The sequence below is a fragment of the Copadichromis virginalis genome, linkage group LG13, assembly GCF_057382275.1.
Source record: "Copadichromis virginalis isolate Kocher_CV1m ecotype Utaka linkage group LG13, C_Virginalis_male_GT1.1, whole genome shotgun sequence".
Taxonomy (NCBI): domain Eukaryota; kingdom Metazoa; phylum Chordata; class Actinopteri; order Cichliformes; family Cichlidae; genus Copadichromis; species Copadichromis virginalis.
In genome coordinates this window covers 2094652-2120937 of record NC_140630.1, presented here as the reverse complement: position 1 = coordinate 2120937, position 26286 = coordinate 2094652, and the positions used below count along the sequence as shown (strand labels likewise).

Sequence of the window (26286 nt, the reverse complement as noted above, 5' to 3'; positions counted from 1 at the left end):
TCCGCATCACTGTGGCCCAGAGGTGGGTCGAGTATCCAAAAATTGTACTCAAGTAAGAGTAGCATTACTTTAAGATATTATTACTTGAGTAAAAGTAAAAAGTAGTCGTCAAAAAAGTTACTCAAGTAAGAGTAAAAAAGTACGTTGTGAAAAGACTACTCAAGCAGTGAGTAACTGTTTGAAATGTCCGATTTATTTTTTAGATAAATGCTATCAGACAAACAAAATAAATAAATATACAAATTTTCGTATTTTCAACAGGAATATATGTAAAAACAACAATTCTAATTTCCAGATTTCAGTTTTTCACAGCATAAAGCTTTTTTTCACCAATACCTACAGTAAATAATATAAATACATAAACAGTGCAAACAATGTCCAGTGACAAGATATGCTGTAAACTTTATATTCATCTTTGCTCCAAATGGCACAGCAGCCTCAGAGAAAACTGAGCGAGGCATCTTCATACAAGGCAGCTCAGTTTACCATAAGTTGTGCATCTATTTCTGCATATTCAGCAAAAATGTGCCCTTTCTTCACTCGGTGAGGTGATGGTTCAGCTTCAGCAGCAGTTTGCTCTCAAGGTTCTTTCTGTGAAGCTGTGACTGTTTAGCAGTGAACAGGAGTCCTGCACGACTGAGAAGTCCTTCACAAGCAGTGCTCGCCAATAGATCCTCCTTGCACTGTTTGGCTGTTACTCTGGGAAAAGACAAAGGCAGTGATGGAAGCCGTGACTGGAGCTGCGATGTAGCCTCTAATCTCAATTGTATGAGATCAGAGGCTAAAAGAAGTTACCGGAAACTCCACTGGCAGCATGTTATCTAATGTGTTAGACTAATTTTTTTTTTTTAAAGTAACAAGTCGAATTTTGCAAATGTAGTGGAGTAAAAGTACCGTTTCTTCTTCACAAATGTACTCAAGTAAAAGTAAAAAGTATTGTGCAAAAAGGGTCCTTTAAAAGTACATTTTTTTCAAAAACTTACTCAAGTAAATGTAACTCGTTACACCTCAGCTGGGTTAGGGAGCTAACCCTGCTGCTAACAGTAAATACGAAGTATTAAACATTATTGTGCAGCACGTAGGATCGACAGCGCACAGTGTGCTTTGAGGTAGGAGCCAAAAAGGGTGCAGTTTGTGTGTGAGCACCCGTGTGTACACCTGTGAGCATGGACGCGCTGGCATTTAAAAGGTTCCTTCATGTAATGATCTGCTAGAGGGTACTCCAGAATATAGGGTACTTATCATTTGTAGGTATAAATGTGAAACATGAAAACATCACTGAAGCATTGAAAATGAGTTTTTATTGACCTATGACCTCTGATAAGCCCCGCCCTGTTCTTTACTTATGTCACACGTGTCCTCAGGACCCACAGATCCCAAAGCTGCCATCAGGTCTGCAGTCACTGTGAGGTCAGCGGGGTTCAGGGAGGAACTGAAGGTCCAGCAGTGTGAAGTCCTGACTGATGGGGATGCTGTTCTCATCGCACAGGAAGTTGCTTCTGATGGTGGCGATGAAGGTCTTCCTCGGGAGGGAGAGGAGGGTGTGGATCCTCTCTGCTGCCACCTGGATGTGTTTCACCTCCGACCCCGGAGCTGAGGAACAAAACAGATGCAGACAAGATGAGCAGAGGCGCCGAGAATCACACCAGGAAGGATCTGAAACCAAGAACTCCTTGTGTAACTCCTCCCCTCTGACTCCTCCCTCTGACTCCTCCCTCTGACTCCTTGTGTAACTCCTCTTCTGACTCCCTCTGATTCCTCCTTGTGACTCTTCTGTATGAGTCCTCCTCTGACTCCTCCCTCTGACTCCTCCCTCTGACTCCTCCCTCCTGTGACTCCTCCCTCTGACTGATCATTCTGCTACTCAGTGTACTGTAACCCAAAAAGTGCAGTTACCACAGACACGAGCAAACTGCACAACAAGTGCAGAAAGAGGAAACAGGCGATATAAACTACATTTTGGGTTACAGACATTTTCTACCTCGCGCTGCCTTTAGGGCCTCAGTGAGTCTGTGTGCGCGTTCAGCCGGCCGCGGGACGTGGACACGTGACAGCACAGTTACAGGAAGGATGCTCACTCAGCTTTCTTTCTTTGAACCAAACCAACAACACTGTTTATGTTTACATTTTATGTTGCTATATTTTATTTTACTGCTAATATATTATTGTAAGGTGACCTTGAGGGTCTTCAAGGAGGCCATAAATAAAATGTATTATTATTATTACCAAACTATTTTAACAGCCTGGCTTCATCAAACACACCTCAAAAATAGAATTTGCATGACTAACGATGATGTAATCACCAAAGAAAGCATCCCGGTGCAGCTCTCTGAGCTTTTATAACGATGAAGTTGGTTCCACCATGGAAAAGATGGAGGATGGAGCCTCGTCACCATTTTATTCCCTTTCCACTTGAAATGTTCGATCTGAGCGCCAGACTCTGAGGAAGAGCTTTAACAATCGGTTTGCCAGACCCCGATTCATCCATGCATCCACCCATGGTCCTCCATGGCTCCTCTATACCCACTGCGAGCTCCGTTTCTATCCCGCTGGTTTGGATTGGTCTTCTTGTGCATTTCCCGTTTTAGAGACTTGGAACTCCCGAAGCTTTGACATGTTCCACGACTGACCGTTTGTTTTCCTTTTATAATCGTCTCGCTGACAGGAACCAGCAGTCAGTCCGTGTTGGATTCATTCATGGAAGCACAGCCACTCATTAAGATCTGCAAACACGTTCTGCGAACTTCAGGCTGTTTCACACATTTACATCTGTGCACTTGTTTCAGGAATGCAGGTGACAGTAAATCCATATTTTTCACCAACACTGTGTCATTACAATGATTAAATGACTTCTAAGAAGCCAGGATGTTCAGCTGAATCAGCATCCTCTGACTGTCCTGCATATTCATTATTTTCCAGCAGGTTTCCTGTGCAGCAGGTTTGCAAAGCAGCGACTCCCTCTGCTGGACAGTTTCTGTAACTGCAGCTCCTCCTGCCCTCAGACGGTTGGACTGACATCACCTTTGCAGGGCTGAGCCAGGTGAGACAACTGCTCAGTGAGATTTACATGTACTGTATTAGCACAGGCCTCAGTTCACCTGTCAGAGGAAGTGGTCAACAGTGAGGAAGGCGACATCAGTGAGACACACCAGCAGACACACTCTGGGTGTGCTAGTGATGGGCAGGAGAAGGAGGGCTGATTACTAGTGGATGTTTTTGTGCTTCATCTGCTTTGACCAGAGAGATGGTGAAATTGGAGGATGTGAGGTGGATGTGGTGGAGGAGTGTGATAACCTCGCCATCCACATTGAGCTCCGGCTGAGCTGGAAAAGCAGCACAGAGCAGATTCCTGAGCAAGCTGAGCTCCTTCGGCCAGTCGGAGATGTTCCATCACTCTGCATCGGAGCTGCAGACAGCAGCAGACCAGAGAAACCGATGAGGAGGTCGGGCTCTGTGGCTGGACACTGACCCAGCTGTGGCTGGACACCGACCCAGCTGTGGCGGCAGCTTGTGGGTCACGCCTGTGCTGCCACATGCCTGCTTGGAATAAAGCGTCACTCTTTGAACGACAGTCTCACCTGAGCTACGATGGAGTTTATCAGGCGGAGCCTTGAGGATCTTCTGCAGAGGATCAGGAGGTACCTGAACACACACCTGGATGGAGCCCCGCCCACTCACTGTCAGCACACCTGGTCTGAAAAACACACCAACACATGCTGGTGTTTTTATCTGTGAGGCTCTGAAACTTGTTATTTTTTATATTTAAAACTAAAAGAAAGAAAACCGTTAATCATCCGATGATGTCATCAGTACCTGTAGTAGCGGCGTACAGCGGTGTGGGGCAGGCAGGGGTAACACGGCCTGTAGATGTCGTTGGCGTCTGTGTCGAGCTCTGCAGAGCAGCGCCCGCAGCCGGTGTAAGTGATGTCACCGCTCAGCGCCACCATGATGCCTTCCAGTGACGTGGAGCAGTCCAGGACGGGCTGAGGTGCATTCTGGGAAGCCGGTGCATCCTGAAAGCAGAACGTGATGACCTGGACTCTGAGCTCCACATCACCTGATGGAGTGGAGAAGAGAACCTTTTAAAAATGTAAAAATAAAAACGAACAGGACCATGAATGGAACCCTGAGGAGCTCCGCTGCTCCTTAAACGTGGCGATAAAGCTGCTGTGGACATTTCAGGCGAGTTTTCGTAGTTTCACTCACCGCTGTACTTCTGGGACAGCAGCGTGTCCAAGTCCAGCTCCGGAGTGCTGCTGTTTCCTTTCTGGCACCGTCGTGTCCGGTGGAAGTCCTGCACTCGGCGGTCAGTCGGGTCCACGGCCTGAACGGTGCTCCAGGGGGTGGAGTGCAGCTCTGGAAGGTCAGAGGTCAGACCCTCCCTTACCAGGAGGACACGGAAGTCCCAAACAGCCCCTGAGGAGGCAGGATTTACTGTCGGTGTGATTCACAGCAACAAACTCTTAAAGTAAAGCTAGAATCTAAAGTGACAGTTTCTTAGTTTGGTGGTACCAGGACGTCAGACATCCTCCTAAGCATTGTATCAACACAGCTTTTCTCCTTGTGTCCATTTCTAAGGAATCCATTTGAACTTCCTCTCACCAGCTGTGCTGCATGTGAAAGTGTCCAAAGGCTCATCCCTACAGTAGAAGTACTGCAGTACTCGTACCGTCCCACAGACACTAGAGTGAAAGTGAGATTTCACCCCACAGTGGGGTCTGGCGACAGCTGTGTCCATCTTTGACGTACAGCCTTTGTTCCAGAGCGTACCTTTGTCTCTGCTGAAGCGAGGCAGCCAGTCCACAGCTGCTCCCCACAGTAACACCGCCCCCTGCTGGTCCTCTGGCTGCTCCACAGTCAGGACAGCATTCAGCTGAACCGCCGACCTGCTGCGAGACTCCGCCTCAGCACGCCACTCTGAAAAACAGGGAAGGAAGCGTGCAGCGAACAGTTCAGCCGACTTAAATAATCTACATCACTGACTCGACTCGACTGCTGACAGCATTTCAAATGCTGAAACACTCAGACCTTCAATTAGAGCAGCACAGGTAAAGGTAGGACTCACCTGGGCTGATGTGTGTATGCGTGACTCGCAGCAGGGCGTGAACCAGTGCGTTTGCCCTCAGTGACCTCAGCGTGGCGTAGGGGAGGCGGTTCAGGTCTTGAGGGGGGCGACGTGGCAGAGACACCAAGAGGGGGCGCCGCTCTCGGAGAAAGCTGCACAGACACCTGAGAGAGCGAGCATTAACCTGCTGGGAAACTACAGAGAGAGAGAGAGGTAACTGAAGCAGGTCAGCTTTGGAGGCACGTGATTGGACGAAGGCTCGGCTTACCTGGTGGTGAAGAGGAGGAAGTGATCTGTCCCACGTTGAGCAGTTTGCTGCTGAAGGTTGACTGCAGCACAGTCTCCCCTCTCCACCTGTCCTCGTTCACCTGCAGCGCTGACAAAACACACAGAGAGCTTACGCACGTGGACACAACTCACCTCATGGCAGGGCGGCGACCATCTGAAGGTGACAGCCCCGCCCATTTATGAAGAAAAGTTGCAGACTGTAAATTAAAGATGGACAAAGCTGCCAAGCCTCAAAAATGAAGCCGAGGTGGGAGGAAGACCTGTTTTCTTCAGTGATCCAGAGAAACATGGATCCCTCCTGATACGACGCTGCGAACAGTAACTGAGAGAGTTTCTCTTTCTGCCTCCAGGTCTGTTTTGACGTCTTTTCTTCATCCATCCCTGACACAGAGCATCGTGTTCAAACTAAACCAGTCAGCTGTGTTTGTGTACCTGTGATGAGCAGAACGTCTCCAGGACCGACAGTCAACGCCCAGAACGCAGCCCGCCGCCATAGCACCACCTTCATCTCAACGCCAGATTGGTCTGTCACTACAATAGACGCTAAAGGCACAGAGGCGCCCGCCGACGGCCCCGACTTCACCTGTAGACATTAAACAAACATTCGTGAATTCAGCTTTTGAAATATTTCACCAGTAGATGGATAGAGTGTGATTAGAGCTCCAGTTTAGTCTAAGCTCAGCCCCCCTCTATCAGTAAAGGTGTAGCTCAGGGCTCGAGCTCACGTCTGTTCACCTGTATGCTGATGACACTGCCCTTTACGCTCGACCAGGCCGTCTTTCAGCAGTCGTCACTGATGAGCCCAACAGTCACCGCCCGGCTCTGCAGGGCTCGATCTTGCTTTCTTTTCTTTATATGACATCCTCCTTCATGTTTCTGGTCCCTACCCTGATGGGGCTTGTTTAGGGCCTTTTCTGCCCCCACACTTTTGATACTGCTGTCACCAGTTACTGGCCAGTCCAGAGCATCACTGCTTTCCAGAGGTTGTCCTAAACTGGTCACTAAGGTTAAATATTTTGCCTTTCTCACAGCTCATATCAGAGGAAGTAAAACATCTCATGCTCATGATTAGAATTTATTTCTTTATCCAGGTGTTTATTATTTCATTTCTTTCTAACCAAACATGGTTAGAAAGGCGTTATCCCACTGTAGCACGCTGTGGTACAAACTGGTGTTACCTGGAAACACACCTGGACTCACCTTGACTTCCTTCAGGTGACAGGGGTGAACCACCGCCACCAGAACTGAGTACCGCACCCCTGGTCTGTCACATCGGGCCAGGAGTGTGGTGGGACTGTGGAGTCTGGTGTTGGCACCTCTGTCAGGTGACTGTGGGGAGATTCTGGCTTTTTTGCTGCTGGGGGACACGGCGGGGGACTCGGCGTTAGTTGTGGACTCTTGAGAACAGAGGACCCCATCGGTGGTGGCCTCAAGGACAACACCGCCTTCCTCCACTCTCGGGGTCAGACAGGGGTGACTGAAGAGCTCGGCAGAGGCTGCAGGTGATGGCATCGCTGGGCTGAAGAGCTCTGGGGTGCTGGACGAGACGGAGGGAGGCGTTTGGGTGTGTTTGGGCGGGGTTTTCTCTAGGCTGGATGCTGATTGGACACTGCGTCTCAGGATTAACGCCTGGCTCAGAGTCCAGGTGGTGAGGTAATGAGTCTGGGAGGAAAGAGGTGCGGCAGCTGGCGGTTGTTCAGGTTTTCGATGATCTGGTTGAGCGGCAGGGAAACAGCGGTCCAGGTACTCGTGAACCGAAGCTGATGGCTGATCGTCCCGTCCAGCGTCTGACTCCTGAAACTTCTTCTCAGGCCGCAGATCCTCCTTCAGACTCCCTGTCTCTCCTTCCTGTCCGACTCTGTTTTCTGTCCAATCGCCTTCAGCGATTGTCGGATCGTGGTGTGTACTCGCCTCTCCTGTCTCATTTCCAGGATCACCTGAAAAATTTACAAATGTCCTGGATTATTTTTCTTAGTCTGACGTTCAGAGAAGCGTTCACGATTCTGCCTCCTGAGGGATCCTGATCACTAAATCTAACAGGTGAGTTTTAAAACTGAAGTTACCTGCAGCCCATAAAGAGACACAAAGACGTCCTCACAGAGACTCGTTTTCCAGACAGCCATGGCCTGTGGCTGCCTGCACATTTACAGCTCAGTAATTCGGTTAATAAAAAGACCAAAGCAGCAGTGAGTGCTCCTCCCCCCTGTTTGGTCCCTGAACGTCTCACCTGCAGGTCTGAGCTGCCCGTCCCTCCAGGTGAGCTCCAGGTGTCTCCAGCGAGCAGGAGCACGATCGTCTTCCTCTAACCCGGCGCCGGGCTCTGAGGCTGGGCTGCAGGCGGGCGGAGGAGCCCCGAGGAAGACGTGGATCTTTCTCTGGTCACACATGCTCCCTGCTGGAGAGGCGGACACGTACGGAAGTTTAACCACTTCACTCTAAATCCATGCATGGATGCTTTTTCACAAGTGACTGATTAATCATCAGCTGCTACTGCACAGAGCCTTTCAAAATAAGAGCTCCACTCGTAAAATGACTGTGAAAAATAAAAAGCATTCAGTTAAAGCTCTGAATGGTTTAGGACCAAAATACATCAGTGACCTCCTGACCCAGTATGAACCATCCAGATCCCTCAGGTCATCTGGATCCGGTCTTTTATCAGTTCCCAGAGTCAGAACCAGACACGGAGAAGCTGCATTCAGCTTTTATGCTCCTTATATCTGGAACAAACTCCCAGAAAGCCTCAGATCAGCTGAAACACTCAGTTTATTTAAATCCAGGTTGAAGACTCACCTGTTCTCAGCTGCATTTGAATAAAGCACCAAATCCACACTTTTAACCTTAAATTTCAAAACTTACATTTAACTACTGATTTTATCTACTGTTCTGATTTTATCTGTTTTGATCTTATATACTGTTGTTTGTTTGTTTGTTTGTTTGTTAATTAGTTAGTTAGTTTATTTGCTTGTTTTAATCAATCTTAAATCATGCTTTTTATTTGTTCTTGTTTCTAATGTCTCTGTAAAGCACTTTGAATCACCTTGTTGTTGAATTGTGCTATACAAATAAACTTGCCTTGCCTTATACTTGGATGGTCAGAAAATTTGGTGCATTTCCTTCAAAACAGGGCTGAAAAAAGGAAACGTGCGTCAGCATGAACAACAGTCCTGTGGTCACCTGGTCCAGTGTTCCTGCAAACTAATGGGATTAACTGTTTTTCCTTAAAAAGTCCTTTAAATACTTACAATTCTGAAAACTAGCTGTCACGAGTGTTCCTCTCTCATGAAGTCAGTATTTATTTGGGCTAAAAGAAGATATTTAATGATAAAAATGTTTAATTCTCTTAATCTAAAGAAAACGTAAAATGATGCACTTTATTCTGGAGCTAAATCAGCTTAATGCAGACAGAAGCCCAGCACAAAAAAGTAAATAATAATAAATAAGTTTTACCAACAAAATATTGATTAAATGACCCATCTGTGAGTCTCAGACTGTGAGACCAAAGATTTTTATCTTCTGAGACCTGCAGAAAGTCTGGACTCTGACAGGAAGCCAGGACGTCTGCGCTTTTCAGACGTCAGAGAATCCGAAGCTTCGTTAGAACTGAAACATCTCTCAGCCAAACTCAATAACAAGTTACACAACAATGACCGAGCAGAAACGCAGAAGTGAAGACTGATGATGTGTTTCACAGCTGGGAACGATAACAGGGCCGTAAACAGCCCTCCAGCAGCTCCACCAATCAGAGCGCGAGACGCCGGGGGAGGGTCGCCCATCGGTGAGGGTTTACAGAGGCGCAGACACGTTTTAGACCCGCAGCCTTCAAAAGCACTAAAATCACTTTGAATCCAGGCCGACAGCTTCTGTTTTAGCATCGGGGTCAAAGGTGAGCACACCTCAGCACCTGCAGCACCTGACGCCTCAGCCACTCCTCCACACCGAGTAACCGTAACGACTTCACGTTCATTTTCTGATTCACACAACAGAAAACGGTGAAGTGCTCAGACTGCAGATACCTGCCAATCAGCAACATCCAATTCAAATCCTAGAATTTCACTCTGGCCTGGAACTGGAGAAAACACAGACAGGAAATGCACTTTCATAATAAAGCCATTTTTAATGACGTTCTTTTTTATTTGCTCAGTTAGCAGTTGAAGCCAAACATGGCCGACAGCATTTTCCTGGCAGCGGCCTGCTGGCGTCTCTTCCTGTGTCTGGTTTACCTGCAGACTCACGCTCCTCCCGTAGGATCGCATCACTCGGAGCTCGTACAATCTCCTCTTCATCACACGGTATTTCCAGACTTCCTGGGAGCAGGTATCGGTGTTCTCTTCGTCCTTCAGTGACTGATGTTCCTGCACTTCGTTTTGGTCCTCCAGCGTTTCTTCTTCTGGGGTTTCACCCTGCAGCTGGACACTGAGCTTCTTGGAGATCTCGTCGATCATCTTTTCGCTCATGTTTCTCCTTCCTCCTGCGCTCAGAGATCTGTGCTGCTCCTGGATTTGAACGTCCAACTCCTCCAGCTGTTTGACCTCATTGCTCAGCCCACTGTAAAGCGCCTGAGACACTTTGTCCTGTGAGGTTCCACTTCTAACCTTTAAAACGTTGGGACGTCATTCTTAACGCTCCTCTGTCTGACCTCCAGCTGCAGCGTTTTCTTTAGAAATCATGGATGAGTCATGGAGCAAACTCTTCAAACAGCATTTCCATCAAAGCGTCTTCCATGTCCACCTTTGACTGAAGCTTCCACCATTTCTCGCTCCGGACCTCGATCTCTCCATAGAGGTTCTCCCCGTCCTCCCTCCAGGTCACTCAGGTACTGTAAGCCTGCTCTTTCAGCGAGTGAAAGCAAAGCTGAGCGTGCTCCCTCTCTGACCTTCTGAGTGGTTTAAACCTGCATTCTCTCTGATGTCCAGCAGGGGGCAACATAGTCTAAGCATCATCGTGTTCGTTGCATTTCGCATTCTCACACGAGACACACAGACTTGGATGCAAAAATTCTGATTGGCTGTTTTGGTCTCCAATCAGCTCGCTAGCTACTGTAGCCAAACCCAGGCAAATATCCCAGAATGCAATTCGTCCAAAACCCAAACGAGACAGTTGCGAGACCCAAACTTTTAAGATATTTTCAGGTGAGAATGGTGCTGTGCAAACTTCAAATATCTGCTCGATGTATCAAGACATCACATGTTTGCACTAGTGCTCAGAAGTGTGTGCTCAGAATAGAGGCACTAAAATAACGCCATACATTACATCCTAACCAGCAGTAGAAAAATGAGGGAACAAATATATGATGAGCCAGTATCTGATTGGCTGATAGCATCTGAGTGCTGGGGTTTGTCCCTAACACTGTAAAATCATCTTCAGACAATGTTTTTGTAAACTGAGGAATCTGCACTGACAATATTTACTTATCGTGTAAATGTTGTGTTTACACAGTCTTGGGTTTCATGGTGATATGTATGTGAATTTTTGCATGTATTCTTATAATTGTTACTTTTTTCTTTTACCCCTGGCTTTGTGTGTTCATGTTCTGTTGTTTTGTATACTTCATCCATTCGTATGTTGTATATAAACTTTATTTAACAAACAATGAGTATTTAAAAAAAAAAAACTTCCCCTGAGCACAACATCAGCTATGAAGTTAGTGTTGCTATGGACAATATCATGGTAGCAAAAGAACAAATAAAAACATCAACAACAGGACACAAATGGAGTGTAAAATGCTTTAAAAATAGGAGTCCGTCTTTTATGTACAGTCTTTGTGATATTCAGCCCTTTCTAAATGTGTTAGCGCCCGTCTACTTCAGGTCCGCCTCCCTACACCCCACTGTTTCCTGATTGGCCAGCTGTATGAATAAGTCTGTGACATGCTGACATCAGCGCATCACTAAAGAAGTAAGAACAGTGTTGTTAGGTATTTTAGTACCATGGGAGCATTTACTGGATATTGTTTTATAGTGACATTATACAGGAAAACTCTGTCATTCAATAAGGCCCCTTTGTTTTAGTTATTTTTCTCTTTGACCCAAGAATTGATGTGTGAGAATCACAGGCTGGTACAAGGTTGAAATACCACAGAGATCACTCCCTCAGCTACATTAGTTTCTTAATCTTTTAGGAGACGCCTGTTGAAGGCCAAATGGTTTGTTTCAGATTTCACTAATGAAAGAACTCTTTGTTTTGTGCCTTGAAAATATGTCGCTGAGATAATCACAATTGTAGCTGAACTGATACACTACACAAAGGATGCTTCTTCACCCAAGGGCAGGAAGACGCTGCCTTATCTTGGTCTGTACTGGTTTAAACTAATAATCTGCTGTCTCATGAATTTTACCCTCTATATAAACTGTTATACTTGTGAATAAAGTTGAGTCACTTTGGGAAGACAATCTGAAGCAGTCTCTGTTTTCTTGTTCTCCCAAGCTGCTCCCGAGCTCGTACTAACACGCTGAATGGCATGCTTGAATATTGCTTGAGAATATATTTGACTGTGTTACAGACTAAGGGACATTCTCTGCTGATAGACGTCCACGCCTCGAAGGAAGTCGATCCACGGATTAGGCCTTGGAAACCGTTTCCTTCAAGTGTAAAGTCAGAATCAGAATCAGAAAGGGTTTTATTGCCAAATGTTGAGCAGGTTTACAACATTAGGAAATTGCTGCGGTGCTTCAGTGCAGACATACTGTCATAAATTACGCTTAAACAAGAGGACAAAGTGTGAAAAAGTTCACGTGTATCTGAGAAAAGTGTACAAAGCTTGTAGTGAGGGGTTTTACAGCCTTAAAACACCTATAATAATTTTAAAAAATAAAGTTGGCTACTTCGCGGGTTATTTTTGGAACGTAACACCCGCGATAAACGAGAGACCACTGTATCAGGAGAAAATGGCTGAAAATCTGCAGTGAACGTTGGGCTTTTATTTGGAAAGTTGAGTCCAGACGACCGGATATGCAAAACTGTGGCGATGCTAGCTTAAACCGCCACACATTAACTCTAAACGTGTTAAATACCATCAAAATGTCCATTTTTGGGTGGATGCTTCCGTTTTAGAGCGGTATTTGGTCCTCTCCGTGTGCTTCTCTGCACTTTATTTAATAAGTTGTTCAGTTTTAACGACTTTTCCGGGTGTTGCCAAAAGCTAACGATAAGCTAAGCTACGTGCCTCCCCGGTGCTGCCGTTACAGTCTCGTGCGGGTTTTTGTGTATGAAATTGAGCCGCACGTCTTGCCCGGCGCCGCACGCGGCGGTGTAGCTTGACAGGAAGGGGCGGCGGGAAGGAGGAGCCGCTGCTGCGGTACAGCTCTGTGTTTACGCGGCTCCATTTCCTCGTCTTCCCCGCGGTCTCGTCTCACCTCCCTGGGACAGCGAACTTCTACAAACCGTGAAAATGTACCGGTACTTCGGAGAGCTACTCACCCGGGGAGCGGGCGGCGTCCTGGCCTCGGGGTACCCCGCCGCCGCTGCTGACTCTGTTCTGCCGGCGTCCGCGTCCCTGCTGCGGCACCGCGGCTACAGCCAGGCCGTAGATCCGGCCGACGACCCGAACTTCTTCACTATGGTAGAGGGCTTCTTCGATAAGGGCGCCGCTATCGTGGAGGACAAGCTGGTGGAAGACCTGAAGACTCGAGAGACTGCCGAGCAGAAGAGGAGCCGGGTCCGCGGGATCCTGCGGATCATCAAGCCGTGCAACCACGTCCTGAGCGTCAGCTTCCCCATCAAGAGAGACAGCGGGGAGTGGGAGGTGATCGAGGGCTACCGGGCTCAGCACAGCCAGCACCGGACGCCCTGCAAGGGAGGTGAGTCTCCGGCGCCTGTTAGCACCGCTGAAAAAAGTTTCACTGAACAACGTGAAGCGACGTTCACGCAGAGCCGGCGTGAAACGATTTGAACCCACATGAAAAATGAATGTAAAGGGTTTGAAAGCAGCCTGATTCAGACAGACTAGATTTTTGTGCTTTTACTGTGATTTAAAACTAGACTCCCGTCTTTTAACCAACTAAAACCACATTGTGCATGCGCAAAGAAACTAAAATCAGATGTGCAGGAAATGTTATTCACACCAGCCCGAGGAAGCTTTCGTCCAGTGAGACAGCCACTTTAGGATTTTACTCTCCTCTCACTAATTAATGTGCATTCATCCCCAAAGCAGGGATTTCCTGTGTGAACCTGAAACACAGCTTTAATAACATCAGACGGTTGAGGTAAAGGTTCAAAGATAGCTCGGTTAAACCAATAACGACGTCAAGCAAACGGCAATGAACAATAATGCAAATATTGCACTGTAAAAGAGCTGTAGTATAAGAGCTGGGGTGGGCGAGAGTGAGGCGTGAATGCTGCATGTGTGTGCGTGTCTGGGGCTTGCTGAGCCATGACCCCTGTGGGATGTGGCCCCGCACCCTGCTGGAGGCTTCTGTTCTGGCCTGTAGCGGGTCCACTGCCTGCTGCAGATCACAGTTCTGACTGCAAAAGCTGCTGGACAGGATCTGTGTGTGTGACGTGTATGTACATGCTGAAAGGAGCGTTGTCTCCTGGTGCTGACGTTTCCGCCTGAGGCAGGAATGTTGTCAGTCCGGTTCGAGCTCAGGGCGCCGTGTTTTTGTTCTGAGCTCTGTGCCATCACTCTGTTTGGTCCGAGGTTCAGACTCTGCAGTACATGTGGAGACGGGGGTCACAGTGGTCCGACAGGTGGAGGTGTCGTGAACGAAATGCTCGGTTTATTCGGAGCACGAAAGACCACGTTTGGAGACTTGAACAGATACGATGGTGCAGCAGAGGATTCGAAGCTGCTTTGAGTGACTTTGAATGCAGACTTGCTGTGACACAACTCAGCCTGAGCCGCACTCACTCTTTAACATGTCAGCTCATGACGCTGACGGGGTGTCAGGTTATTGCCTGAGCTGCACCTTAATCCACCCACACACTGTCTCTGATGACCAGTTTCCTCCTGTGTGCTGGACAGAAACTGTCCTGCTCTGAGCTCACACCCCAGCCTCACAGTGGAAACGCTGGTTTTACTGGGGTTTCCACTGTGAGGCCGTGCCTGCTGGCTCCGGTCACACACAGACCTGAGCTTTTCCTGCTATTACAGGTTTACTCGGCTCATGTTTCTGCTGACAAATTGGTGCCAGTTTGAGCCTCGAGCCGCCCAGTGAAGGTTTCCTGGAAAAAATCCAGCTGAGTAAACGACCGCAAGCCGTCAGCGGCCTCCAGGGGGGCGGAGCTTGGACAGAAGTTCATAGAAAGGAGGGAAGCGATTATTAGGAAATGTTCCCCTCAGGTAGATTGTAGTTAGACGGCTTATGAGAACACAGAGAGCCTGTTTAATGCGTTCATGTGACCTGAACCACCAAACAAACAGAGACCTGAGCTGTCCAATCAGCTCAGAGCTTTTTCACACCCGCCTCAGCTGTCGTCATGGACCCCTCCACCTTTAACTGTCCTCAGAGTTCCCGCAGCTCCCCGAAGACTCGCAGGAACCTGAACGATCACATGATGCTGCTTCGCTCTGAAATCACAGAGCCGGTCAGATTAATTACTCAGGATTTATTCACGTCTGCTGCTTCGGCACACAATTTAATCAGTTAAACTTATAATGTTTCAAATTCACTCACATGATGGACGTGATGAACATACAGTCTCCGGACACTTTATTATGCACATCTTGCTAATATTCAAGTCTTCTCGATTCAACAAGATGCTGCAAACGCTCCTCACAGACTGTTTAACCTGATGTCATTAGTATTATTGCATTAATGATATTTGTAATAATAATAATGATGGATTGCATTTATATAGCGCTTTTCGAGACCCTCAAAGTGCTTCACAATACCACTATTCATTCACTCTCACATCCACACACTGGTGGAGGCAGCTACAGGTGTAGCCACAGCTGCCCTGGGGCAGACTGACAGAAGCCAGGCTGCCATATCGCGCCATCGGCCCCTCTGACCATCACCAGTAGGCGTTAGGTGAAGTGTCTTGCCCAAGGACACAACGAGCAAGACTGTCCGAGCCGGGGCTCGAACCGGCGACCTTCCGATTACAAGACGAGCTGCCAGCTCTTGAGCCACGATCGCCCCATTGTATATGAGCTTTGGGTTATTAATCTTATATGTAATTGACTCCTGCTCATCAGTGATTGAGGGGGAATACAGGGCTCCATTAAGAGGCCACAAAAGGCTTTTTATTCCTGTTCACCCGTCATTCGCTGGTGACTCCACTCCACAGTGGCCTTTATGATGGCATTGTCCATCTTTGATATACAGTCTGCAGTTGGAGTTGATTGCTGGGATGACAGAGGGTTGGTTTTATTTCTATTTATTGGCATTTGTTTGTCCCAAAGAGCTTTGCTGACGGTAAGAAGAGGCGCTGTACGAGCCACAGACGTGTTTTACTCAGTAGACTGGGAGTTGTGGTGTGCTGGTGGTTTGGTCACAGCGGTCTTTCCCGTGACGTGAAATAATTTCCCCCAGGGATCAATAAAGTATTCTGATTCTGATTCTGATTCTGACTCTTGTCTGCTGCTGTGTCGTCAGCTGTGTGTCTGCAGGTCCTTCAGCGAGTCCAGCTTACAGCTTTTACTCATCACATCCAGTGTTGTGTGCGAATAAAGAGACGTGGTGGAGCAGGTGGAGGGTGTGGTGGTTTTCCTATAAAGCAGCGTGTGTCTGAGGCGAGGTGGCCACACCCGCCCTGAGTCACACCGAGTTTCTCTGCTTCCTCCTCCACGCCGTCCTTCTCACTTCTGCATTTCTCCGTCTTCCTTCTCTGCTTTTGTCTCCTCATCCATCATGTTGTCACTTCCTCCCGCCGCTGCTTTCACATTTCAACCTGCCTCCATGTGTTTTTGTTTTCCTTCCCACTCGCCTCCGAGCGCAGCCATTTTGTCCCTGCAGCCTGTGTTTGCAGTGATGCGTGAGAGCTGCTGGCCCACTTCCACGCTGACCTCCCTCCACTTTCTGAGCGCTCGCCTCAGCGGCTCAGGCCACCTTTATAAATGTTCACATAGCTGCACGTCCACCTTAAAGCTCAAACACACTTCCATTATGGACGGAACGTTACCCAAATATGGGCAGAGGCCTCCTGGTGGCCAAAGCAGGTAGTGCAGGTGGGCTGGCACAGATGGTGAACTTTAACCATTGAAAGTCTCGTGAAATAACGGCGTGTGTCTGTTGCAGGTATCCGTTACAGCACAGAGGTGTCTGTGGACGAGGTGAAAGCTCTGGCCTCGCTGATGACCTACAAATGTGCCGTCGTAGGTGAGGACACACTGAACCCAGCACCCCGTCGCCCTCTGCTGTGTTTGAGTGAATCTGCTGCTTGTTGTCTTGTGAACTAAAGTGACTTTGTTTCCAGATGTGCCTTTTGGTGGAGCCAAAGCCGGCGTGAAGATCAACCCGAAGAAGTACTCGGTAAGTGCGACGCTTCCACGCCGGCCGGCCCTCCTCGGTGATCCTTGTGGTTTTATTTCTTGATCAGCGCTCGGCCTCGAACTAAACTGGAAATAGGCTTATTGGGGCGATTGTGTTGCCATGGAAACCTAATGCCTTGTGGGTAAGTGAACGAAGCGCGAGTGTGCAAGTGTTCTTTCCCACGATGCTGCAGTCGGCCCCGCTCATCAGCTTGTTGTTTGTAATGGTTCCACGGCTGTAGATGGAGAACCCGGAGCAGCTGCCTGCTGTTTTACAGTAAACGTTCCGACCTGAGCAGAAACGCTGAGCCATCAGCTGGCAGAGAGACGCCAGGATTCACTCTGAAACGTGATGACTCGTGACTTTCTCCCCACATTGATGTCAGGGCCCTCTGCCACCCCCTCCCTCTCTAAATGTTTGCTCGACCTTCGCTCTTTGCTGCTTTCTCTGCTGGAAAACTTCGATCAGCTGACACGAGCATAACTGGGAGGACTGCTGACCTCTGACCTCTTGATATGAGAGAAATACAGGAAATGGACGGACAGACATGATGAAATGTTAAAAGTAGAGCTGTTCTTGTCCTGCCGAGCGCTAGGTCAGACTTTGATTGCGTTTGATTTATACCACAAGAAAAATCACACGAGTTCGTTTTGCTTGATTATCGTGTTTTCTCCTTTGTGTAAAGACAGAATGATCGTTTAAATAAAAATGAAAGCGCAGTTACAGGACGCCATATTTACTGTAACATACGGATGTTTGCATCGCTTCACTTTCATGGTTACATAAGAAATAAACTCCAGAGATGCCTGAGGGCCTCTTAATGTCGTGGTTTATGCTGTTGTTCGCCTGAAGGTTGCTGGTTAACCCCCCCTGGAGACACGGATCCTGTGTCTGGTTTAAAACTGCCACTCGCGGTGACGACCAATTATGACAAACCCGTGAGGAACCATATCAGAACATCAGCAGAAGCTTCCTCGGGTCATTAACGCAGAGAGCTCATTTTCACTCAAACCCGTCGTGACCACAGCGCTCAGGGACCGCCTACAAAATGCCACAATGGAAAAATAAAGTGGAGGATCACAAGAATCACGCCAAGCATTTCCCTTTGATCACACTGCAACACATAGCTTGTGGTAGTGGGGACTTTCCTTCATGTTCCCAGTTGCTGCTCTTTGGTTTCCCTCGTCAGACACAGACCAGACAAATGTGGGCGTGCACTCGTGCTGTCCTATAAAAGTGCCTGCTGTGTTTAATGGGGGTCAGACTGGGGTGTGTACTCCAGCCAGCACCGCTGAAAGGTGAAATGCATCAAAATAAAAATATGTGTATTTTTTTAAATTGTGTTTTCAGGACAACGAGCTGGAGAAGATAACCCGAAGGTTTACCATCGAGCTCGCCAAGAAGGGCTTCATCGGTGAGTGATGTCACACAGCGATGTCACACCTGTCAGCTCCACTGAAGGTGGTGCGGCTCTTAGAGCAGGAGGTGGGCTGCAGAGTGGCTTGCAAGTGGCTTAAATCTTACTGACAGGAAGTTCAGACAGAGTCAGCTGACGTGGGCTAATTTTCACTTCGCGTCCTCCCTGAACCGATGCGCTCTTGCAGGGCCCGGCATCGACGTTCCTGCTCCGGATATGAGCACCGGGGAGCGCGAGATGTCCTGGATCGCCGACACCTTCGCCACCGTCATGGGACACAATGTGAGTACTGACCCAGCAAAAAAGACGTGACGTCCAAATGCGTATGATTACACATTAGGGCTGGGCGATATGGCCTAAAATCCATATCGCGGTATAATTTGAATCATGTGCGGTAACGATATATATCACGATATAGTCTGTTCTTCTTTATAACGTATTTCCCACACTATAAGGACTTAAAATCCTTTAATTTTCTCAAAAGTCGACAGTGTGCCTCATGTATGAATTCTGGTTGTGCTTACTGACCTCGAACAGATTTTCTGTGCTACACGGCGCTCAGCAAACTGTCAAAAATGTTTTAGTCCGACTTTGATAAGCTACGAAGCCGGCTGCCGTAGTCAGGAGCCTCGCGGAGTAATCTGGGTCCTAAACTCTGTCAGATTCAGGTCCCAAAGTCAAACGAACACTGAGAGTTAAAAACTGTCTAAATTCTTTCATCTTTAATAAAACGATCAGCGTTGCTGCTTTACCAGGTGTAACTATAAAGTTTAACTTCCAGGCATCCATGAAAACAAAAGTTATTACATTTAACGGAGTTAGAAGTTAGCAGGGAGTTAGCTCGCTAGTTACCTAAGCATGATATAGCATGTTCTGACTGAGAGATTTCTGAAAAATTCAAACGTACAGCTCTGCTATCACTTCCAACATAAATGAAGACAGAAAACTAAACAGCAGTGACGTTTGTAGGGTTACTGAAGTTGGGCTAGCTGCTATATAATGATTTGCTACGTGATCGCTAGCAACACAGCTATGTTAGCATAAACACAGAGAAGCTGGAGGATGAAGCTAACTTTTTTTCCATTCGATAAAAGTTAACGTGACGGTTCCTGATGGTTAGAGACAAATGCAATGGCATGGCAGGATGCTGTAAAAGGACCAAACTTCAGTCAGGAGAACAACTGAGATAATCCATCCACAGTACGAGGTTAGTCATTCATATACTGCTGCATGGGAACAGAGCAGCTGCGAGAGAATTCAGCATTAGTGAATCAATGATAGGGAAGTGAAGGAAGCGCAGTTTTTGGCTTTCCCCATATTTCAAAAGTGCTTCGTCTCTTTGCTTTTACTGTCGCCGCCATAATTTGCAGATGTTATTGCTGCAGCCGCTGCCATGCTTTCAAGCAGAAACAGGCGCAGCTTGATGACACCATCAACATGCGCTATCGTGGTAGAGCGGTATAGTCAAAATCTCTACCGGTGGCCAGATTTATATCGTTTCTACCGTATACCGTTTATACGACCCACTCCTACATGTATTTGTAAAAACGGTCACGAGAGCATTTCATGTGTTATTTCAGAATTAGGCTGTTGTTTTTGTCTTTGACCTCGGCGTGTCGTCCATGTTCAGGACATCAACGCCCACGCCTGCGTCACCGGGAAGCCCATCAGTCAGGGAGGAATTCACGGCCGCATCTCCGCCACCGGCCGGGGAGTCTTCCACGGCATCGAGAACTTCATCAACGAGGCGTCATACATGAGCCAGCTCGGGATGTACCCCGGGTTCCAGGACAAGACCTTCGTCATCCAGGTATGCTCCGCCATCGTCACAACAGAACGTCTGCAACGTTCTGACGAGTTTCTCACACTTCGTTTAAAAGCAGGATGAACAGTGAACGCAGCACGATGACCACGAGCCCGAAACCTCCGTGTAAAGTTCTCACAGAAGAGCTGAGGGACGTCAGCGGGAGTGGGCCGATGTGAAGAAGGGTTGCTCATGTTATAAATGATGAGCAGATTAAGCCTAAGTGACGTTTCCTCATCCGTTCGGGTCCGAGTGATGTAACTCTCATCATCAGACGGCGAGCATGAGGCAACGTGCAGATGTGCATGTAGCTGCCTGCTCTGACCACACTGACTCGGCTGTGGATAATTTACATCACACTGCAGCAACTGCACCTCAGACGGGGACATCGAGGAGGAGTAACAGGATCTCCAGCTGTCCCTGTCCATCTTTTATTTACAGTGTGAGAGCAGACGGCTCGGTCTGGATCCATTTATGAAGAACAAATGAGAAAAACTTTTCTTCCTCCTCGTCACTTCTTCCATCCTTCCCTCCTCAGGTGACTCATGTCCAGCTGCATGTTTTCATTTAATCAACAGGCGACCGCAACAAAGAGACCTCAGGATGCCCTTCATGATGTTCAGCACAAGTGTTGCTGGAGAGCAGGGAGGAGGCTCCGCCCGTCCTCTGTGCTGATGATGTTTGGGTTTTTTCAAAAGGCAAATCATCCAGCGACTAAGACGCACGAGGACCACGAGGAGACGACGCTGACCGAAAACAGACCTGAGCAGATACAGCGACGTCGTGCCCACAACATCTGCTGCTGCGAAAACTCAACCACTAAAGTCACAGAACAACCGCCGAGGACTTCAGTCGAGATTACAGACGCACCTCCAGGTTTACCCCTGAAGGTGGTGCTCCTCTACGTCACCGCCTCAGGACCAAGTGAGGTCAGAGGGCAAACTGAAGCTATCAGCTTTTCCCTGAAGTTTTGTGAGCGCGTTTCCTGTTTTTATCTTCTGGCACTGACTTTGGTTGAACACACTGGAACATTTTCTCTCAAAGGGCCTGAATGACTTGGATAGAGATGGATGAGTGTCTGGATCCTCGCCACAGTAATGCAGCCACTTTAGACTGTCACAGAATCTGAGTTACTTATTTTTTCTACCCATACCGTGCTGGTGCCCAGTCTAAAACCAGTGCTGTGTCTGTCCACCAAATGGCTGACCCGGCTTCTAATAACTCTACATAAAAGTGTGCAGTTTCCTATTCAGGAGAACGCTGTGTGATTTCTGACAGTGAAGCAGACACATGGGTTAATGCGCCCTCTGCTCTGCCTGCAGGGCTTCGGTAACGTGGGGCTTCACAGCATGCGCTACCTTCACCGCTTTGGAGCGAGGTGCGTCGGAGTCGGAGAATTGGACGGAAGCATCTGGAACCCCGAAGGCATCAACCCCAAAGAGCTGGAGGACTACAAACTGGTGGGTACACAGAAACAGGAGCAGTGTGCCACCTGCTGGCAGTACTGTGTCACTGCAGTGTACTAACAGTCCAGCTGGTTTGTTTTATGATTCGTGTGAAGCAGCTGCTGTTTTCATCAGTTTGAACGGTTTGTCGTTTCCAGGCCAACGGGACCATCGTGGGTTTCCCGGACTCGACGCCATACGAAGGAAGCATCCTCGAGGCCGACTGCGACATCCTGATCCCCGCCGCCAGTGAGAAACAGCTGACCAAAAGCAACGCCCACAAGATCAAGGCCAAGGTGCCACGGTTACCAGATCAGCTCATCACGTATACGTGCGACGATAACTCATGCACGCAATATTTAATTCAGTCTTTAGTCACAAATTATTCCGACTCTCGGGAATAACGGCACTGGCAGGAAAACAAAATCCTTCATGCAAGAAGCAGAATTCATAGAAGGAAGAAACCCACAAACTTATACAGAAAACAAGGTTTAGTAGATTATAAATATACTGCGTATGTATGAATTTAAAGGAGTGAATGTTCTCAGATGTGAAGAGAAAAAAGTGCTTTACATAAATAAAACCTACAAATAAAAGTAAATAAAAACCTTTAAAAAGTACAAAAAGCAGAAAATTATAAAGAGAAACAAACAGAAGTTGAGGAAACAAGACTTTTGATTTAAAAATAGTCGTTGTTGGATTTTCTGACTGTTTGGGAACAGCTGCTGGGAAACATCCTTAAAGCTGGAGATGAACGTTATATTAAAATCCAGTGGGCCAATGATGGAGGAACTCCACATGCACCCCTGTATACCGCTGTGTCTCATGCACACATGAGGAACCGTGCCGGTCCAGAGGCTGGAAACCGTAAACATTTCAGATAAATTCAAGTAATCTAAATAAATAGCGCTAAAAATGTCCGTCCTGGGAAACCGTTTGTGGGTTTCCATCAGTAAACTGACCTGGAGTCTGTGGTACCTTCAGATCATCGCAGAGGGAGCCAACGGGCCGACTACACCTGAAGCTGACCAGATCTTCCTGGAGAGAAACATCCTGGTGATCCCGGTCAGTGGACGCAAACGCTCGTGACCTTTGTCAAAGGTTAATTAGTCTCAGACTGAAGTAAACGAGACGTCTGTGTTATCCCCTCTCTCTTCTCCTCTCGTGGGTCAGGACATGTACCTGAACGCTGGCGGTGTGACGGTTTCCTACTTCGAGTGGTTGAAGAACCTGAACCACGTCAGTTACGGGCGACTCACCTTCAAATACGAGCGAGACTCCAACTATCACCTGCTGAGTGAGTCTGAGCATCCACTCAGGAAGCCTCCCACCAACGCTCTGATCTTTGTTGTCAGTAACGCTCTCGTCTCCCTGCAGTGTCGGTCCAGGAGAGTCTGGAGAGGAAGTTCGGCAAACACGGCGGCTCCGTCCCCGTCGTCCCCACCTCTGAGTTCCAGGCTCGGATCGCCGTGAGTACACACATACTCGTAGTACTCGAGTACTGTCTCCTCCTCTTCCTCAGGTGTGTAAGCTCCACTCTGTGGTTTCAGGGAGCGTCTGAGAAGGACATCGTTCACTCGGGTCTGGCCTACACCATGGAGCGCTCTGCCCGGGTAAGCACGCCAAACCTGCAGCGCCGCACGAAGGGAAAGTCATACAACGTCACCGCGACCAGTTTATGACTCAAAATAAGCGATAACGCAGATGATGACAGAGAATCGTTATTGTCACAGTCGATGTGGAACTGAGATAAATATACACGATGATGATGATGAGCGACTTCATCCGTTGATCCCAGTTTTGGTTTAACGCGGGTGATCAGACGACCCAAAGGTTACATTAAACTTTCACATCTCACATCTGCAAACACCTGGATCATAACCCGACTGTTATGAAGAGTACGTCAGAATAAATGCAGATGTACGTGTATTTTTATTTATTATAGTTGGCGCCCTCAGAGACCACACCTCCCCGAAGGGCGTGACCCTGACCTGATTTTGTTGGTTCGTTTCTACGGTGACACAAAAGTTAAACAGAAGCTGTAACTTTTGTCATTTCAACTGTCAAAGCAAATGAAATCTTTGGAACGACAGATATTCCTCCCGTGCTTCCTTCTGAAGAAATCTGAACGTGACAGCGTTAGCGGCTACACGCTTCCTCCCACCGAGGGGGAAAAGGAAGTGAGCACATCGCCAGGAACTCCTGACGGATCGTTTATGACACGAGACAGCACAGTTTAAACGCAGTGTCAGGGTTATTAGAATAAATCTACCCCTCACCCTGATGAACACATGGATGATAAATCAATGCATCGCGTGCTCGCTGATAAAAGTCTGTAATATTTGATTTCATGAAACAAACGTGTTTGAGTCACTTCCTGTCTCTTCTCCGATGCAGCAAATCATGAGAACCGCCAACAAGTACGACCTGGGTTTGGACCTGCGGACGGCGGCGTACGTCAACGCCATCGAGAAGGTGTTCAAGGTTTACAGCGAGGCCGGCCTCATCATCACATAGACCCGCCTCCATCCACCTGTCCGTCCGTCTGTCTGTCCTACCTGAGTTTAGTTTCCACGTGTGTTTGAATTTCTCTGGGATTCTTCGTCTTGGTGCAGTCGCTCCTCCTCCTCCTCGTGTCTGTGTCCTTCTTTGAATTTAAACTTTAAAAAACCAAAGAAACTTGCGGTCGGCAGCTTTAACGCCACGGTCGCTCACCAGAATCGCTGCTTCCTGCACAGAAATGACAAATTATCTGAGCTCACTGGCCAAAAGTATGTGGACACCCCACAGATGATGTGGGCGGAGCCTTTCAGATGAAACGATTCCTTTCTCTGGAGTGTCGCGGTCCCGAAAGCCTCGAGTAGACGAGTCATAAAACGAGCTTCAGGAAAAAACAATATTTGTTTTTTCATTTTTATTGTTTTATTAATATTTTCGGGTTGAATCATGAACAAACTGAGCTGAAGTGTCGGTTTAACACGCATGATTAGAAAAAGGTGCAATCACTGAATAAACCTGAAGACGTGCAGCGGGACATTTCTGTTGGCACACTTGAGATGATTTCCTTTTTCTCATTTCTGTAACTGTGGGGAAAGTGCCGGCGCTCTGTGGGAACGCTGGATCAGTGCTGTCACAGAGATCACACACAGATCAGACCTGTGAGAGATTATAACTTCAGGATTAAATGAATCTTTTTCTATCTTTCAAAAGGTTAAAAACTTGAAACGAGGCTGAACTCTGTTTGGACGAGTGACAGTGGTCTGTAGGTCGCCTCCTTCAGGCTCCGTTAACGGGCCCGGTTCGTATCGTGGAGGGAACGTCTGCTGCTGCAAACACTGATCCCAGATCAGTTCGTTGTGGGTGTCCACATACTTCTGACCGTGTCGTGCTTTTCTTCTTCTACTGTGACGCCGTGCGCACGTGCCTCAGGACTGTCGCTTTAATGTTCTTCTGCCCACAGTCACTTTATTAAGAGCAATAACTCGTTTACAGCCATCGCTGAAATTTTAAAAAACATCCAGTTGAATGCAGACGTTTACAGCAGAGAAAACTTCATCATCTTATCATCAGTCCAGCCGCCGGAGCTCCAGACCCAAAACATTCAGGTCAGGAAAAACTCGACCAAAGAGCCGATATTTATTTTTCACTGTTTGAAATCTGTAGATTAATTTAGAAGATTTCATCTTTAGCTGCAGAAAGTTTGTTTCACTTTAAAAAAAAACCCAAAATTTATTCAAAAATTTGAAGTTTCACAAAAGTTTGTTTTTGTTAAATGAGGGGAAATCTGCTGCGCCGATAAAGTGCCGTTCAGTCAGGACGTCTGTTTCATTCCAGCTTTAGTTTTTATTTTCTGATAATGACCACAACCAAAAGTTGTTTCTTCTTCTTTGAAATGTTTGAAAAATCAGAAACCTGCTGTAAGAAAACTACAAACTATGCAAACACAGACGGTTCCCTGCGACCTCGCCGTCACAGCGCCCCCTGGCAGCCTCGCCTCTCGGGGTCAAACACTTGTTCCTTCTGTGGACTCTGAGTTTTTATGTTAAAGAGAAATAAAATCCAAACAAAGTGACGCCTGAATGTGTTTCGTTTTTTTAAAATCAAGCTTTATTGTTCAGTCTCCAGCTAACAGCGTTTTGTTTCAGTGCAAATACAATTTATATTTAAGAACAAAAGAGGTGCAGGGTCCGATCTGGCCGTAGGTCGAGTTGGAAAATGATCATTTAAAAAATGCAAAAAAAAAAAGTTTCATTTGTATTGGTGTCAAAATAAAATCTCTAAAGTTTGTTTTGTTTCCAGTTGTTTTTGCATGTTGCCAAATCATTTTGAAAAGCTGGATGGACCCTGTGCTGTAAGGCAAACCTGCAGGTTAATATGAAAACAATGTTATCAAAGTGTTTGATGTGTAGAGCTGGGGCCCGTTCTTCGTACCTCGCTAAGTAAGTTAGCTGGATTAGATTGTTGACGATTTCGCGTGATCTTGGATCGTTCGGTTCCCCGAAGCTCATCCGGGACTTGCTGCCATAGCAACAGAGCCGTAAGCGTAAACCTGCTCTGGAGCAGGTTTACTTTATGTAAACAGGATTAGATCGCGGCCACGCAGGTATGTCCGCTTCATTTATACGAAAGCAACAGCGATATTTTTCCACTGTTTCACCATAAATAAATATTATCAATGTAACTAAAGATAATGCAGCACTTGATCCTTTTATTGATGTCACACAGATACATACAGGTCATTTCCTAAAAAAGGGAAATGTACTATTAACATTCTATTACATGTATGTGATTATTACAGATGTAATTCATATTTCACAGTAGTAATTGTAAATTACTTCGTGTAATCAAGATGAGAG

At 47.3% G+C, this 26286-nt stretch overlaps 2 protein-coding genes across 3 annotated transcripts; one reads left to right on the top strand and one right to left on the bottom strand.

Moving 5' to 3' along the window:
- Window positions 1-1279: 1279 nt before the first annotated feature.
- shld2 (shieldin complex subunit 2) lies at window positions 1280-12828 on the bottom strand. Of its 2 annotated transcripts, none has more exons than XM_085476883.1 (11): window positions 12770-12828; window positions 7581-7748; window positions 6554-7290; window positions 5786-5936; window positions 5334-5441; window positions 5066-5260; window positions 4771-4917; window positions 4207-4416; window positions 3814-4057; window positions 3579-3694; window positions 1280-1593 (listed from the first exon to the last, which is right to left on the bottom strand). In XM_085476883.1, the coding sequence occupies exons 2-11, from the start codon at window positions 7738-7740 to the stop codon at window positions 1412-1414; spliced, it is 2250 nt and encodes a 749-aa protein (XP_085333009.1). In that variant the 5' UTR covers window positions 7741-7748; window positions 12770-12828; the 3' UTR covers window positions 1280-1411. The 2 variants fall into 2 exon arrangements, with proteins under 2 accessions (XP_085333009.1, XP_085333008.1); XM_085476882.1 differs by having other exon boundaries at window positions 7581-7745; window positions 12770-12826.
- Window positions 12264-25502, top strand: LOC146694895 (glutamate dehydrogenase, mitochondrial-like). The gene is made up of 13 exons (XM_085476884.1): window positions 12264-13149; window positions 16531-16611; window positions 16709-16764; window positions 18115-18178; window positions 18369-18463; window positions 19812-19991; window positions 21308-21445; window positions 21589-21726; window positions 22415-22495; window positions 22604-22727; window positions 22808-22899; window positions 22981-23043; window positions 23828-25502. The coding sequence occupies exons 1-13, from the start codon at window positions 12741-12743 to the stop codon at window positions 23945-23947; spliced, it is 1641 nt and encodes a 546-aa protein (XP_085333010.1). The 5' UTR covers window positions 12264-12740; the 3' UTR covers window positions 23948-25502.
- Window positions 25503-26286: the final 784 nt, after the last annotated feature.

Coding starts and splice junctions, on each gene's coding strand:
- shld2 (XM_085476883.1), bottom strand. CDS start 7,740: ATGTGTGACCAGAGAAAGATCCACGTCTTCCTCGGGGCTCCTCCGCCC. Junction 4,058..4,206: donor GCTGTCCCAGAAGTACAGCG/GTGAGTGAAACT, acceptor CCACTCCATCAG/GTGATGTGGAGCTCAGAGTC. Junction 3,695..3,813: donor GCTGTACGCCGCTACTACAG/GTACTGATGACA, acceptor TGTGTTTTTCAG/ACCAGGTGTGCTGACAGTGA.
- LOC146694895 (XM_085476884.1), top strand. CDS start 12,741: ATGTACCGGTACTTCGGAGAGCTACTCACCCGGGGAGCGGGCGGCGTC. Junction 13,150..16,530: donor CCGGACGCCCTGCAAGGGAG/GTGAGTCTCCGG, acceptor TGTCTGTTGCAG/GTATCCGTTACAGCACAGAG. Junction 16,765..18,114: donor TCAACCCGAAGAAGTACTCG/GTAAGTGCGACG, acceptor TTGTGTTTTCAG/GACAACGAGCTGGAGAAGAT.